The sequence below is a fragment of the Centrocercus urophasianus genome, unplaced genomic scaffold (assembly GCF_019232065.1).
Source record: "Centrocercus urophasianus isolate 14NV4802_14NV808 unplaced genomic scaffold, USGS_Curo_1.0 seq_16, whole genome shotgun sequence".
Classification (NCBI taxonomy): domain Eukaryota; kingdom Metazoa; phylum Chordata; class Aves; order Galliformes; family Phasianidae; genus Centrocercus; species Centrocercus urophasianus.
In genome coordinates this window covers 20,823,756-20,838,820 of record NW_024884711.1, presented here as the reverse complement: position 1 = coordinate 20,838,820, position 15,065 = coordinate 20,823,756, and the positions used below count along the sequence as shown (strand labels likewise).

General features: G+C 34.5%; 1 protein-coding gene across 3 annotated transcripts in view; it reads right to left on the bottom strand.

The window, feature by feature from the left end:
• The window catches only part of DGKB (diacylglycerol kinase beta), a 326,408-nt gene that overhangs the window by 180,996 nt on the left and 130,347 nt on the right, over window positions 1-15,065 (bottom strand). For all 3 annotated transcript variants that reach the window (XM_042816926.1, XM_042816927.1, XM_042816928.1), the window contains 2 exons: window positions 14,536-14,625; window positions 9,582-9,742 (listed from right to left, as the gene is read on the bottom strand). In XM_042816926.1, coding sequence (XP_042672860.1) covers window positions 9,582-9,742; window positions 14,536-14,625 — 251 coding nt within the window. The remainder of the gene's footprint in view (window positions 1-9,581; window positions 9,743-14,535; window positions 14,626-15,065) is intronic.

The following is a 15,065-nucleotide window of genomic DNA, read 5'->3' as shown; positions in this document are numbered from 1 at the left end:
ACTTTCTAGGCATTGACTGCGCACCAAAAGAATAATTTAGCATGACAGGAATGGGTATAAGTGATAGCAAGTGCATGAGCTACTCATAAATCTAAACCAAGGGGGTCTTTCTTTGTTCAGGCTATTAAGCATTGTTCTAACCTCAGAATGAATAGTTAAATGAAAAAGAATTTTGAACACCTGAAATGCCAAGTGGAAAAAAATCTGTAGCGGAAAGGAAGAGGGGAAAAAAAGGGAAAGTAGAAGCTATACTCACTTCTGTGATGACTTTGTCACATTTATAGAAAAACTGCTGAAGCATCAGCGAAGTTTTAAACCAAATCTCCTAACTGTCCCCATGTCCTGCAATTTACTTGAAGTGAAGACTGATGCAAGATATCTTATGAAGTAAACCCTGTGCTGTCCCATAATACAGGGAAACATAGATGAAGCAAGGACAGGTCTTTCAGGTCACTTTAGGACAAACACATGCCAGAAAAGTTCACTGCAAGGGAAGAGATTACGTTCAGTTTGAAGACTCCCAAACCACATGTTTTGTAGACAGAATGGTCTGAACATGAATTGCTGTACTACTAGTAAGCCAAATTAATTGCTAATGTAAATACAGTCCACAAAACTGTATTTTCACTGATCCTGATAAAAAACCTACTGTGAATCCAAGACAATCCTCAGTATTTTGTCTGTGATAAAAGGAAATTTAACACAAACTTCTCAATTTAGCCATATAATAAATATTTTTTTAGGAAATTGCAGAACATACCTGCATATGCACACATTTTAGCAAAATAGTATAAAGTGATATATAGTGAAATCTTTGGCTCTCTGTGTGAACGTATCTTTTAAGTTGCACATGTAGCAAAATGCAAGTCTCCTTCTAGGGTATCCTGCAGAAGCAATAGTGTTCAGAGAAATTTACAACGCAAACTAAATCCATATTAATGGAAACTAGCTAGCAGGAAATGCCAACATCAGTGTTGTTATATGCATATTTTCAACTTCATTGCTGATTATTTCTAGCTATGAAAATTATATATTCTCCCTGTCTAGGGAGAATATGCAAGGGGAAACCATCAGAGAGACTTCTATCACTTCTGATCTATTAATTACTCTACAGATCCGCTTTTCCACAGCATGTTTTATGTGTTTGAGACTTTCTTTAATATGGAAAAAATAGCCATTTGGAACCTCTATTTGCCATGTCAAAAATCCTTTATAGAATTTCAATAGCAACAAAAGCTGAAAAGACTAAAGACTGTTCTAATGTGCAAACTGAAAATCTTTAAGAATAACTAATTTTGTCAAAGATTAGTAATGTTTGAAGGTAACTACAGATCAAACTACCAGTGACTTCTGGATAAGACAGTGTTTCAAATCAGAGATTAAAGCTCCTTCAGACCATTCTCCTTCACCAAGAGAGCAGATTTTTCGCTAAGGAACAATCACTTCTACAGATTTGGCAACAGAACTGAAGCTTGTGCTGTGATACACCCAGTATCAAAATAGCTCTTTTAAAATTATATTTATGTTCATCCATAGACAAATTTCTGATTTTCTTAACTCTTTTTTTTTTGGTGGGGGGGAAGATCTGGATTACAAACTGATGACATTGCTTATCATGAAATCTTCTTTCCCTCCCTGGCACAGAAATACTGCAAAACATAACAGTATTCTGTTAGCACATAGAAAGTTATTATTAGGATTCACAAAATCACTTAAGCATGTGTTTATGTTCATATTAATTTGGCAAACCGATGAACATGATTTTTAGTTATGTGTACCCACAAACCTCACTAGAATAATTAACTAGCTTATGTCAAATGTCCAGAATTAAATATATGCATTTGTCCAATCATATTAATAAAACTGTAGAAAATGGTTAAAAAATTAACCACGTGTTTAAGTACTTTGCTAAGTGAGGAATGCTTAACCACATACTCAGATGTCACACGGAATTAGTTCTCAGATACACATATGTATATGTTCTGAATTAAATCAAGGCTTAAGCAGCAAATTTCCATAGGAATTTCTTCATGCATTGCTCAAAAAAAAAAATTAATTAAAATAATCTCTCTAGCCACTATAAACAGCAAAACGATATAAGGCTTTCAAATTTCAGGATATATGATTATCACTAAATTAAAATTCATTTCCTCTTGTAAATTATATATACCATAACAAAACAACATTTGTAGAAATTAATATATCCCAAAATAACAAAGTTAAAATAGAAGACTCTGGGATTATAATATCAGTCAGAGGAACAACCCTACTTAGACTTTCACATTTATGATCAGAAATTCTAGTAGTCAAAGCTTCTACTGATGCTAATGAAATGTCCTTTTATGAGAAAAGCCAAATACATGGCTTTTCTGCAAGCTTTTCCTTTCAATTTTGAAAAAAAAAAAAAAAAAAAAGAATTAAGGAGATGTAATGGAAGTCGAGCACAATGACTTGGTGGGAAAGTAGACCCCTAACAAGTTCAAATTTATGATTATGAGAATTAAGCAGTCATATTTTTCCCCTCTGGCAGACTAAGAGGCTCTAAGTGACTGGTTAAGGCTCAAGGATATTAAATCACAACCATGCAAATATCTATTTGATAGTGCATTTGGATAGTAACATATTAGGTGTCATAAAAGTACGCTTGTCTTTGTCATAGACCTTTGCTACTTTCTGATAATAATTTTTCAGAGAACACATTCTGTGTCTAACACTACTAGTAAGAAAAAGATCTCCCATCTATCTTACAACAGCTTTCAAAACGAAGCAAAGAAACAAAAATAAAACAAAACAAAACAAAAATAGCATGGGATACTGGCTTACATTGCAAAGAATTTACAGAACATTTCCAGGCATAGTCAGAAATCTTCACTGTCTTAGCTAAATACACTTGCAAAACACATTATCACTGCAGTTCATCCAAGTCAGAATATAACCATATTGCTATGAAATCAATATCACATGTTGTAGACTGAATGAAAGACTGAGGTATTCTACTTGCGTGAGCTCTGTTTTGGCATTCAAATTCTGCATCTAATGATGTTAGAAAAGTCATTCACAGCAGTGGAAGTTTCTGAATTACCACACACGTTAATCAAATGGACAAAAACAACAGATGGAACATGAATCTGGATATCACAGTTTTCTTCTAAGTTATTGTCTTAATTATTGCCCTAGAGCATTACACTCCTTTTTCCTCTCCAGTATGTCTTTACGTACGTGCTTGCACATGTATCAACTGAAGGAACATTGGAAAATTCTTATTTAAAGCCCATCTTAGTACAAATAGGCCAGTTGTAAATTACTTACATTACAATGTAAGTAATTTGTTCTAATGAAATAGTTTGTGTAAGCAGCGTGATCTTGTTGGCAATGACACTTTAAAGAATGAATGCAGAAGAGCACCATTCATAAAGACTCCAAGAAGGCTAAAGCATACACTCAGCTGTCAGACCAAGGGCTAGCTAGCAAGTATTTGATTTACTCTTACACACTGAATATTGCACTGACACCAATAAATGGATGTTTTACATAAGGAATGTTGCACTGCACCACTCTATCTATAATTTGCCTTAGAATCAATCCTGGTGATTTCTTTTTGTATAAACTTGTACTAAAAGACAATGAAGATGTTTGCAAGTTTGGTTTATTATGCTTCAACATTCTAATTATGGAGCTGTAAGGGGCTTTGTAGCACATGCTCTATAATACCCTATGTAGTTATAACAGTTTAAAAAAAAGTGTTAAGAGTTTATCTCCTATTAACCTCAGATAAATTTACTGCTGGTTTTAAAACAACAACAACAACAACAACAAAGAAAATACCCATGGTAAGATTTCCACTACCAATTCATATTGACATAATTTTGGCTCTGTAAAGGCTAAACTCTAATTAAGTGACAGAACAGTAAATTCAAAATTAAGGTTGCTTCACAAAAACCTACATTAGGATTTTCATCTTAACAGCAATGCAAATCAATTCATAATTTCTTTCAGCATTATTACTCACAAAAGTGAAAAGAATAGAGAGCACCAAGAAAAGCTAACTATATAAAGGAAGTCGATGGGAGATAAATTAATTGTTTGGAATACAGATTATTTTTAGCATTCTTGAGGCCAGTTATTGTCTGAGCACAATTAAAAGCTGTTTGTGCTTTTTTGTTGTTGTCATTACCCTTTTAAATATATTTTCAATTTTATTGCTTAATTACATGTAAAAATCAGGCTCTAGCAAAAGTGTCCAGTTTAGAATGATGCAACCCATGTGACGACCTTTGTGTCTTTGATTCGGTCTACACCTATCCAATGCCTACTTGCTCCAGTCAAAGCTGTTACCAAGACTCTCTAAAGTGCTATCCTACTATTAGAAATAAAAAAGGTTTGTTGTAAGATATCAAATAACAGTGAGATTTTTTTTGAAGGATTATAATTTTTGACTGATTATTACTGTTAATATTTTACATTGCCAATGAATATGTGGCAGCTACAACCCTGCTCAAACTCCCAGACCTAAAAAATCAGGACATTTTGCCAGTTTTCCAGTAACTTTTATTGACCAAGCCAACCAAAAATTAGTTACAAAAAAAGATCTCAAAACGAGTATAAGCGAATTTCCTATTCCTTACTGGTGAACATAACTTCATAACTGATTATGAATGATTACTGAAAGGGTTTTTTTGCCTAGCTCATGCTGTTTCTGAGTTTTCTGAGCTCTTAATCAACTAATTCAAACATTAAATCTCCATAGTTATTTTGTCTATGCAGCTTCACCACCATTCTGCATCCTGAGTAGTTACGGCTTTTTCCCAGGACTCTTGCAGTTCCTCTACCCTTCTTAAGTAGTAGAGAAAGTGCAGATAGAGAAAAACACTGAATCATTTCTCACGCATCCAGCTTGGAGAGAAAGCACTGTAAGGATAAGTAACCGAAGTTTCTTCTTCTATTCTTCCTATCCCTAAGTGTATAAGACAGCTTATTTTCATTCCACATGCTCTTTTATACCAAGCACTTGGTGAAAGATAAGGTTTCTAATGTTTCATCATAACCAATCATTTAATGATTTATAAGTGAAAAAGTTTTTATCAAAATACACATTTTGTCTCACTTCGAGAAAATCATTTCAGAAACACTAAAAGAAAGCATTGTAACTGTCTTATATATTTAACATTCTTGAATAACTTCCCAATAAGATACGAACACCCTTGAGAGTCATTCAATTTTAATTTATTATCTAAAAAAACTACTTTTTCCTAAGGTTTATAAGACCTTTGTTATTGAGATCTTAACACTGTAAAATTTTTAATTGTGCCATTATGTGATCCATGCTGCAGCAAGGCTTTCTTGCAGGTAACAAATAAAGCTTGTAAGGTTGGTTTTTTTTGTTTTTTTTGTTTTTTTTTGGAGTTATGTGAGAGCTTGCCTCACTATCCATTGGTCATCAAGGTTCTTTCTATGTTCTACTGCTCAATTGTAAGCAAATTTCACCATCCTCCATGATTACCTGGTTTGTGTGCATTTATCTGGATACATTTAGTTTGAATTTCATGGATAAAATACCAATCCACTGGTATATTAACATATATATTAATATATATAAAATATCCACGGTATATTTTGCAATTAATGCTATGAATCTTTAGTTGCTGTGGTTCCATAACTATTCCATGAATATGGTTTGATCTTGAAAAAAAATCTGAGATTAGATTTGTAAGATCCTTTATTTGAAAAAAATAGCTTTTCAATTTTTTGTTTTTTTTGAAATATTAAACTGAAGGGTTATTTCTAAATTATGTGACAATATTTCTCTGTGCTTAGACAACATGGTATATAATTGATTAGTGAGTTTTTTTGCCTTTTTTTTTTTTTTTTTTTTTTTTTTTTTAAAAACAGGCTTGGGAAATAGCAAGGATAAAATAAATCAGATGTTCCACGGTATTACAACACACCAGTTTATCCGAAGCAACTGTCTGTGTATATCTGTTGACTCACCATTAATGGTAAGCAGATGAGTGAGTGAAGAAAGTAAATTATGCTGTTTTATCCATGGGGAAAAGGCTAACTGTGACAATTAATATGCACAAGCTGATATTGTCTACACACACACTCACCTCCAGTAAACTGTTGACACCCTCAGCAATTTAGCTACATGATATAACATGACTTAATTTCTACTCCTGCAGCAACAGTAGAAAGGCATTGCAACCTGACTGTCTGGAATACAGAGCCTATGATAACACACTAACACTGGCATTAATAAGATCAGTACTCCATTATCACTACGATAACATCAATCTAGCATGAACATAAGACAATTAAGGCACACTGTGTAGATTATTATTTTCTCCAAAATATGTCAGTGATTGTACTTCAGTATCCTCCTTCTGATAGTTGTCCTGATGTTTCATGTTTCTGTCATTGCTGTTAATTTGTCCCCTAATGTTATCTCTGTTATATCTGTTATGTTTGGCCAGCAAATCAAATTTTCCTCTTTTTTTCTTTTTTTCTTTTCTCTTTCCTTTTTTTTTTTTTTTTTGTTTTTTTTTTTTTTTTTTGTTTTTGTTTTTGTTTTTTTTTTGTTTTGTTTTTAAAGCAAATATGACTTGATTGCTTTAATACTCATTTTTTCTTGGATATTCAGCTTGTTTCAAAGACACCAGTTCTATTGGGAAGCAGATGGGACTTCTCTTCTGGTATCTTGCCATCCTGACAGAATGATGGATGTGAGCACTTGAAAATCTTTATCTCATTCTACTTTGCTCTTAGATGTTTTCTAGCTTCAGCTTTGAAACTGACACACAGCTTGGCTGATGCTTGTGTGCTTTGAGCTTTCATCACATTGAACACTGTATATTCAGCTACTGCATTTCACTTTGCTTCTTGTTTTCCTGTACTAACATATAGTACATATATTCATGTAGGTAACAGAACTCATACAGTGTGGTAGAAACACACCTTTTTTTTTTGGCTTGAACATATTAATCCAACCTTTCAGATACAGACGTTTCTGTGAAATGTTCATTTTCAACTTAGCAAAGGATTTTCCTTCCCAAGAGTAAATTACATTCTGATTCTTTCTGATAAAATGACAAGAGCAGTAGATGTTATGCTCAACTTTAGCAGTGTTCTGAACATCATCTACCCTAGCAATCTTCTATCCAAGTAAGGAAATTTTGATCTTTATCAGTGTAAAATGTATAAATAAATAAATAAATAAACAACAGACCTGTTTCAGTCTAGAAGAGGCTTCAGGGAAATAACAGCAATCTGTAAATACCTACAAGGAGGGGGGGTTATAAATACAGGCCTTATAGGTTATACAGGTTATAAATGCCAGGCTCTTCACAATGACGTATAAAGGGAGGATAGGAGAAGTGTGTAAGGTGAAACAGCAGAGATTCAGACCAGATACAAGAAATAACATCTCCACCATAGGGAAAGTCAGGCAGAGGAACAGGTTGCCGGGAGAGGTTGTGCCATCTCGTCCTTGGAGGTTTTTTGAGACACTATTGGATAAGACCGTCAACAATGTAACTCACTCTTATAGCTGACCCTGCTTAGAACAGGACATTGGACTAGCGACTTCCTGAATTTCCTTCCAACTTGAATTATGGTCTGAAAACAGTGAGAGCCCCAAGTCAGGCACAATATTATTGTCCCTTGGCTTTTCTGAGTAGACATCGAGATTGTTGTCAAAAGTCATTTCTGCCGTTCTGTTACAAAACCTGTTTAGCAGGTTCTGTTCATAATGATTAGAGGCTGTGCCTGTTACTTGGCAGAAATCTATGAGGAAATATGAAGTATGTTAAAGGTTACCATTATTCTTTGTAGTGCCTTAGAGAAACGGTAAAAAATTAAAAGAGGATGTAATTCAGTAAGCATAAGTTTTACATTTAGGAAGAAAGAAGAAACTATGGAAACCCAAGTGAGATACAAGGTAGTAGTTGTTAAGAAGAGTATCGGAAATTAGCAGTGAATCACAAATCACATATGAATTTATGCTATTGTCATGCTATATCATATGCTATATGAAGTCATGCTATTGTTAAGAAGACTATTTTTCTTAATGGAAATATCATCTGCAAGACACGACTTAATTCCTCTTTTCCACTCAGTACCAATAAAACATGAAATGTATCATTTTGCCTCATCGGGAGCATTACAATTCCAGGGAGATATGGAACAAAGGGAGTAATTGGATTGAATTCTCACATTTTATCTGAACAGTGTTAAAAGTAATAGACATGATCAGATGCCTAGAAAACATTTTTTGCGAGAAAATGTTGAAGAAACTGGAGATAAGCTACAAAAAAAAAAAAAAAAAAAAAGATCAGACTATCAGACTGAGCTCCCCGTAGGCAACAAGGAAACTGAATAATCTGTTTTCATCAGTTTCATCATTGAGCATCAGTATTTTCTTATGACTAAGTCACCAAAAATGTTCTGTTCCCCAGCACAGAGTGTTTGCTTCTGTTTTTGCACATATACTTTGCTTTCATATGGTTTTTTTACACTATTTTTTAAAAATTATTTCTGTTTTATCTAGTTGCTCTCTGCACTTATTTTAAACAAGACAGGCTAAGCACCAACTACACAAGCAAAAAACCTAACAATTATTACTATTTAAATAACAATGATTATTTTTCAGCGATTAAAACTATACAGGATTAGAGACCAAGGAATGGTTTTAGGAACAAACTGTCTGCATGTTGATGATCAGTACTACATAAAAACTGAACTGCAAGTAACATGCAAAAATTTCCATATAACCATTTAAAGTTGTGGCAGAACCTTGTTAAGACTGAAGCACAGTAATCAAGTAAATTAAACTCTGCAAAATATGGACCTCATCAAAGCCCCCCTTCCACAAATGTTTGAAAACATATTCAAAGCAACAGACTTATGAGGAGTTAGACTAGATTTTCTGATTCCACCTATATATATAGTGTGGATCATAGTTCCAATGGGAAATCACAGAGAAGCACAAGCTGGAATTCCTTGACATTAAGAGTTCTCACACCACTGTTCCTCATAATTCATTCAAACTGTGAATACTCCATGACAGAACCAAGAATATACTTGCTATTATTATCATAATGCTATTATTATTATTATATAAAATTATTTTATATATAGTTCTGATATATAGTTCATATATACATATAAGTTCCTCTAATAGCTCATATAGTTCATATAATAGCTCATGTGAATCCTAAAGATCCACATGAAAATGTCACTTGAGCTCTTATTACGTGAGGAGTTTATATTTCTGTAGGAACTTCATAATGCTAATTAAATTTAGAGCTATAACCACTCGTAAGGTATTAGGAACAACACAAATAACTTTTTAATAGATGGAAAGGTAGATCTTTAAAAAAAAATAATCTGTCTTGAGTGTGCGTTTATGTAAACTTATGTAAATTGCTGAATCACTGTCAGTCATCTAAGTATTCATTTCACTACGAAAGTAACATTGTAAACGAACTGTAACCAACAACTCTTCAAGCTAAGCCAAAATTGCAAATATTTTTTCAAAGCAAAAGAAAAAAAAATTAAAATCATTTAAGAATATGTATGAGTCTTACCACGCCGATTGAAAAGTAATTATTGATGATGTTGTAAGGCACTGGGTCTCCTTTCTCGTCTTTATCATTGGGCATTACTTCAAATTTCCACCTGTCCAGCAAAATCTCAGAGCTGTTCTCAATGTCTTTTAAGATCTTCATTAAATTTTCACCTTCATAACCTATGAAAAAGTGAAAATGAAGTTTTATTCAGTTTTCATTCTTTTTCTAGATGACAGGAAAAACAAAAACCATGTATATAAGACCTGAAAAAGTGGGATTATGTGTGAAGTACAGATAATTTTCCAGCACTTGTCATTAAAAGGAGTTAAAACACAGAACTGACTTCCGCACCTAGCTACATGAATGTAAACTTTATAGATTTCTCCGGGTGTCAGATCAATACTGGAGAAAATAATTTGAACTTTTAAACTTGTCAATCCCTTGAATTTTCCCAATGATTGTAGCAACTACCCAAAGATCTTACATTACATATTCCTAAATATTCTTCCTTTGAAATTAATCTTAATACTTAAGTGTATCTGACTTCAAAATGTAGGCAAAAGAAAAAAGATTTTCAGATTCCTAGAATTATCTGATCAAAGTTTAAAAGAGGACAGGAAAATTAAAAGCTGCCTAGTATTTTTGTCCATTTTTCCACATGGCTTAAAATAAAAAATGCAAAACATGAAATCCATTCATAACTGACACTTTATCAGGTGAACTAACATTTTTTCGTCTTTCAGAAATTTCTTTAACATTCTCATCTAGACCTATAGGGAAATTGTACTCTTACTTGCAAGTGTATCTGTCTTTAGGCAATTCACTAGTCCGAAACACTGTATACTAAATCAAGCAGTATTCTTGCTTACATATTTTTGAATGTACACAAACTACAGTATGCACGTCTACACAGATATAAAAAGGGGATTTTCCTGGGTTATATTAACATCTGTACTATTAATACAAAATATCATTGTAATAAATAAGTAAGGCCTGTGGATTCATTCCTTCTTCTAATCAGAAATAATTTTTCACATTCGTGCAATATGTACTTGCTGGGTCATTAAAATAATTTGTAAAATAACACCCACATCTTTGGTACTCAGGAGTAATTTTTATATGAAGAAAAATCAGGTCAAACATCAGGAGTTCTCTACATAGCTACTGAATCAACAAAAATTCAGGATGTCAAGGAAAAAAAAAAAAAAGAAGAATCACTGAAAACCTTCTTGATAAAAAACCATTTCTGATATACTTTCTTATGGTTGTACAGCAAGTTTTTATTCATTAGCTACTGCCAACCATCACCTAACAGCAGCGTGCACAATTCCATTTGCCTTCACTATTGAAAAAGTAGTTTAGTTTCTGCAAGCGCTGTCTCTTCTCTCAGACTACAGAAGTTCCAGAAAATCTGTACTATGGCAAAAGGTGATTGGGCAAAGAATGAAGAAAGACAGACTATTTTCATTCCTTTTTTTTTTTTTAGTCTAGGTGTAATCAGTCAAAATAGAAGTTAAATGTCCAAAAAAGACTGAGATCTCCCAGAAGGAGTCCAGAGAAGGGCCACGAAGAAGATTAAGGGTCTGGGCTATCTTCCATATGAGGATAGGTGGACAAACACAGGTCTGTTCAGACTGGGGAAAAGATGACTTGAGGAGGGATCTGATACATGTTTGTAAATATCTAAACTGAGGTAGGAGGCAAATGTATGAAGCCAGGCACTTCTCGATAGTGCACAGCAACAGGATGAGAAGTAATGACCTAAAACTTGAACATAGGAAGTTCCATACAAACAGAGCACTGGAACAGGTTGCCCAGAGAGGTTGTGGAGTCTCCTATGGAGATATTCATGACCAGTCTGGACACCTACCTTTGTGACCTATTGTAGGGAATCTGCTTCAGCAGGGAAGTGGGACTTGAAGATCCCTTGAGGTCCCTTCCAACCCCTGCAATTCTGTGATTCTGTCTAAATATGTAGAATTGAAAGGAAGGACATTCCCTGCCTGAGATAATCAAATGTAATCAAAACTAGTACTTATCTATTGCTGTTCATCTTTTTTTTCTTTTTCTTTCTCTTTTTTTTTTCCTTAAAGTGTCATCATCAGCCTTTTCCCAAAGGAAATGGAAGGGTTCAGAAGCACAATAAATCATCCTCATGGTTCACTACAGCAGTTCAGAATCAGGTAGGTTGTATATAACCATTGTTGAGGAACTCAATAATTAGTCGAAAAAGAATGAGGGCAGGGCACAGAGTTAGTCTCACAGTAAGCACACTCAATGGAAGTTTTCATGTGCCCGCTACTGATACTGCAGAATTTCTGGCAAGTGCCTGAGAGTAAGTGTCTGGAAAACATTCCCCATGAGGAAATGAATTTAAGAAAATGGAAGTATGCATACTGAATAAAAAGTTTTGTTATTGTTGCTGTTTTTGCAAATGATGAGTAGGAAAAATAGCTAAAGCCTTAAAAACACAGAACTTTCATTTTCTGCTGAACTCAGACAGGAGCCCAGTGCTGAAGGCTGTGGATGAATTAGCTACAGTTAACCAATAAAGCCATTGTTCTTAGTATCCTGGAGGCCTGGGACAACAAAGACAACCTGCAGAGTATGAGGTTTGAGGCAGGGATTGTTTGAATACTTTACATAGACAAGTTCTTGAAATCAGCTGGGCTGCATATAAACATTTTGAGAAAGCTGGCTAAAACCTTTGGAAGGCCACTGTCTATCACTTATGAAAAAGTTAGATGACTGGGAGATGTCACTGGTGACTTGAAAAACATAACTTCCCAATCTCATCAAAAAGGACAAAAAAACAATCTGGAGAATGACAGGAGAGACTGTGTCACATTGACGCCTGGAAGAAATCACAACCAAGCTCTCTGTGAACACACTTCTGTGCACATTAAAGAGAAGTCAACCAATATGGATCTACCACAGGTATATCAAAACTACATGACTGCCTTTTGTAATAAGATGATTGGATTTTTGGATAAGAGGGATCACTTTTCTTATCAGTGATATGGATGATATATTGGAGCGCACATTCCTTGAGTTTGAGGATACAAACTATATCACATACAAACTGTCACATACAAACTGATGCTCAAGGGCAGGATGCTATCCAAAGGAATTTTGACACGCTAGAAGATCATTGCTAAATTCAGCAAATCCCACACAACAGAAGAAATAACTCCTGTAATGATATAGGCTTGGGATGGACTGAGAGGAACAGCTCTGCTAAAAAAGCACCAAGGGTGCGGGCAGACAGCAAGTTGCATATGAGCTAACAGCCTGGCATCAAAGTAGTCCAACAGTATTCTCAGTCAAATGAACAGGAGCAGAGCCAGCAGCCTGAGAAGTGAAATTCCTCTCTTGTTCACCAATTAGAGTGTACACAGTTATGAGCACCACTGCCCAGCCCAATACAAGGCAGACATCCATAAATGGGAGGGATTTCAGCTGAGGACCACCAACATGACTGGGGACTACAGCATTTGCTCTGTGAGGAGAAGTTGAGGAAGACAGGCTTCATCAGCCCAGAGAAGAGATAGCTTTTCAGGGCTAAATACCTGTTTCTAAGGCTTACAAAAAAAGTTATTAAGAAGACAGAACCATGGTCCTCACAGCATTGCATAGGGACAGGATGATAGACAAAGAATGTGGACAGAAACAACAGCAATTCAGACTGGCTACACAGAAAAACTTCACCGTTCAGACTGTCAAACACTGGAACAGGCTGCCTGAAGAGTCTGTGTTGTCTAACGTTCATAATGTTTCAAGCAATGTGGTCTATTCAGCTCTGCTTGGTGCAGGAGATTGAAAACCTCCTGCAATCCCTTCTATCCTGAATTATTCTATGTACAGAAAGTGAGGTAAGTCTGACTTGTATTTTATTTATTTTCCCCTACATTAAAAAAAAAAAAAAAATCATAATAATTAAAAACCATTCTTGACAGTGGAGGTGAAGGAGATTCTAAAATGATTGGACAGAACATTACTGATAACAAAAGTTCCAAGAGTTCTACACAGATTTTTCTAAAGATGCATCTGGTAACAAGGCAGACATTTGGAAAGGAAACTTATGATGAGACAGAAGAAGAAGGAAACATTTACAAGGGCTGGGAATTTCCAAATAAAGAGCCAAGTTCCTAATACATTTGTACTGAAATGACTGAGAAATAAACAGAGCTACCTTTGAGTCTGTGAACTAGTGTCTTTTCTCCAGAGACAGTCTTGCCTAAGACTTCCTTCTTCAGGTCTCCTTCAAGTTTTTATGTTACTCTTTTTTACCATACAATGCAAATCCTGGATGAAAGTAAGTTATTGGAGGAGCTGTGAATAAGTTTCCACACATACAGGAAAGGATGCAAAGGATATTAAACTTTTTACTTTACATATATTATACTTTCAGCATTCTTTGTCTTCTCATTTCCTGATAAATTGCATCAAAACAATGATTGTCTGAAGTCGTCCGTAGGAGAAGAGAAGGAGAGCGGATCAAAAGAGCTAGTCTAAGGCTGAGAAATATTTTTCATTTAGAATTTACAAATATTAAAAAAGATAAAACCACTCAAAGCCCAACATTAAGCATTTTCAGTAACCCTTTCAGAACAGCCCCAACTAACATCCATTTAACACTTCTTTATAATTTATTGATTAAAGAAATAACTGCAATACAGATGGTAAAACACCAAACAAATAGCTATATACTATTGTCATTACACCTTGGAGCTTTTTTGGTGTCAGCAGAAGCTACAAACAAGGTATGAAGAGTGATTATGACCTTTAATATCTATAAAACAGTTCATATAACATTTACCGACAGCTAATTCCAAAAAGAGGAAAGATCATAGTGGTTCTTTACATACATCATAAAAGAGACATCCAAATGTTAAGAGCAGACTTTGATGCAAAAGTTATTTTTTTTTCTTTTTTAATTAACATAATACAAGGTATTTTAATTTATGTTTACCTCCTCCCCATCTCAGACACCTTGCTAAATCATTGCCAGTCCCAAGAGGCAGAATTGCAACTGGAGGATGCTTAAGCAAGTTTGCCTTCTCTGTGAATAAAGAAAAAAAAAAAAAAATACCTAAGGAAAAAAATCTAATTGTTTGGTTGCAGTACAGTAACCATGTTACATTATGTTTCACTGAAAGACAGAGGTATGTACTCTGTATATGGGATCACGCTGTCTACTCAACAAGCATTTAATTGAGTCATTCTATTGTGCAGCTCATTCCCTAGTCCAGGTACCATCTTTACATTATCGTTATCATAAGGACAAAGAATTAAAAGTTGTCTATTGATTTACAATTTTCAAAGCTATTTGAGCATTACAATCAGGACCTTGTATTTACAAAAGGACATTTTACCTCCCTCCTTTAAATAAGTAAGTAAGTTCAGAAACATGCATTTGCTATCATCCATTTCTTCATGACATCCTTCTTACCTCGTTTTTCTGGTCTAGACCTCTCATAAAAGAGCCTATGATTTTAAATA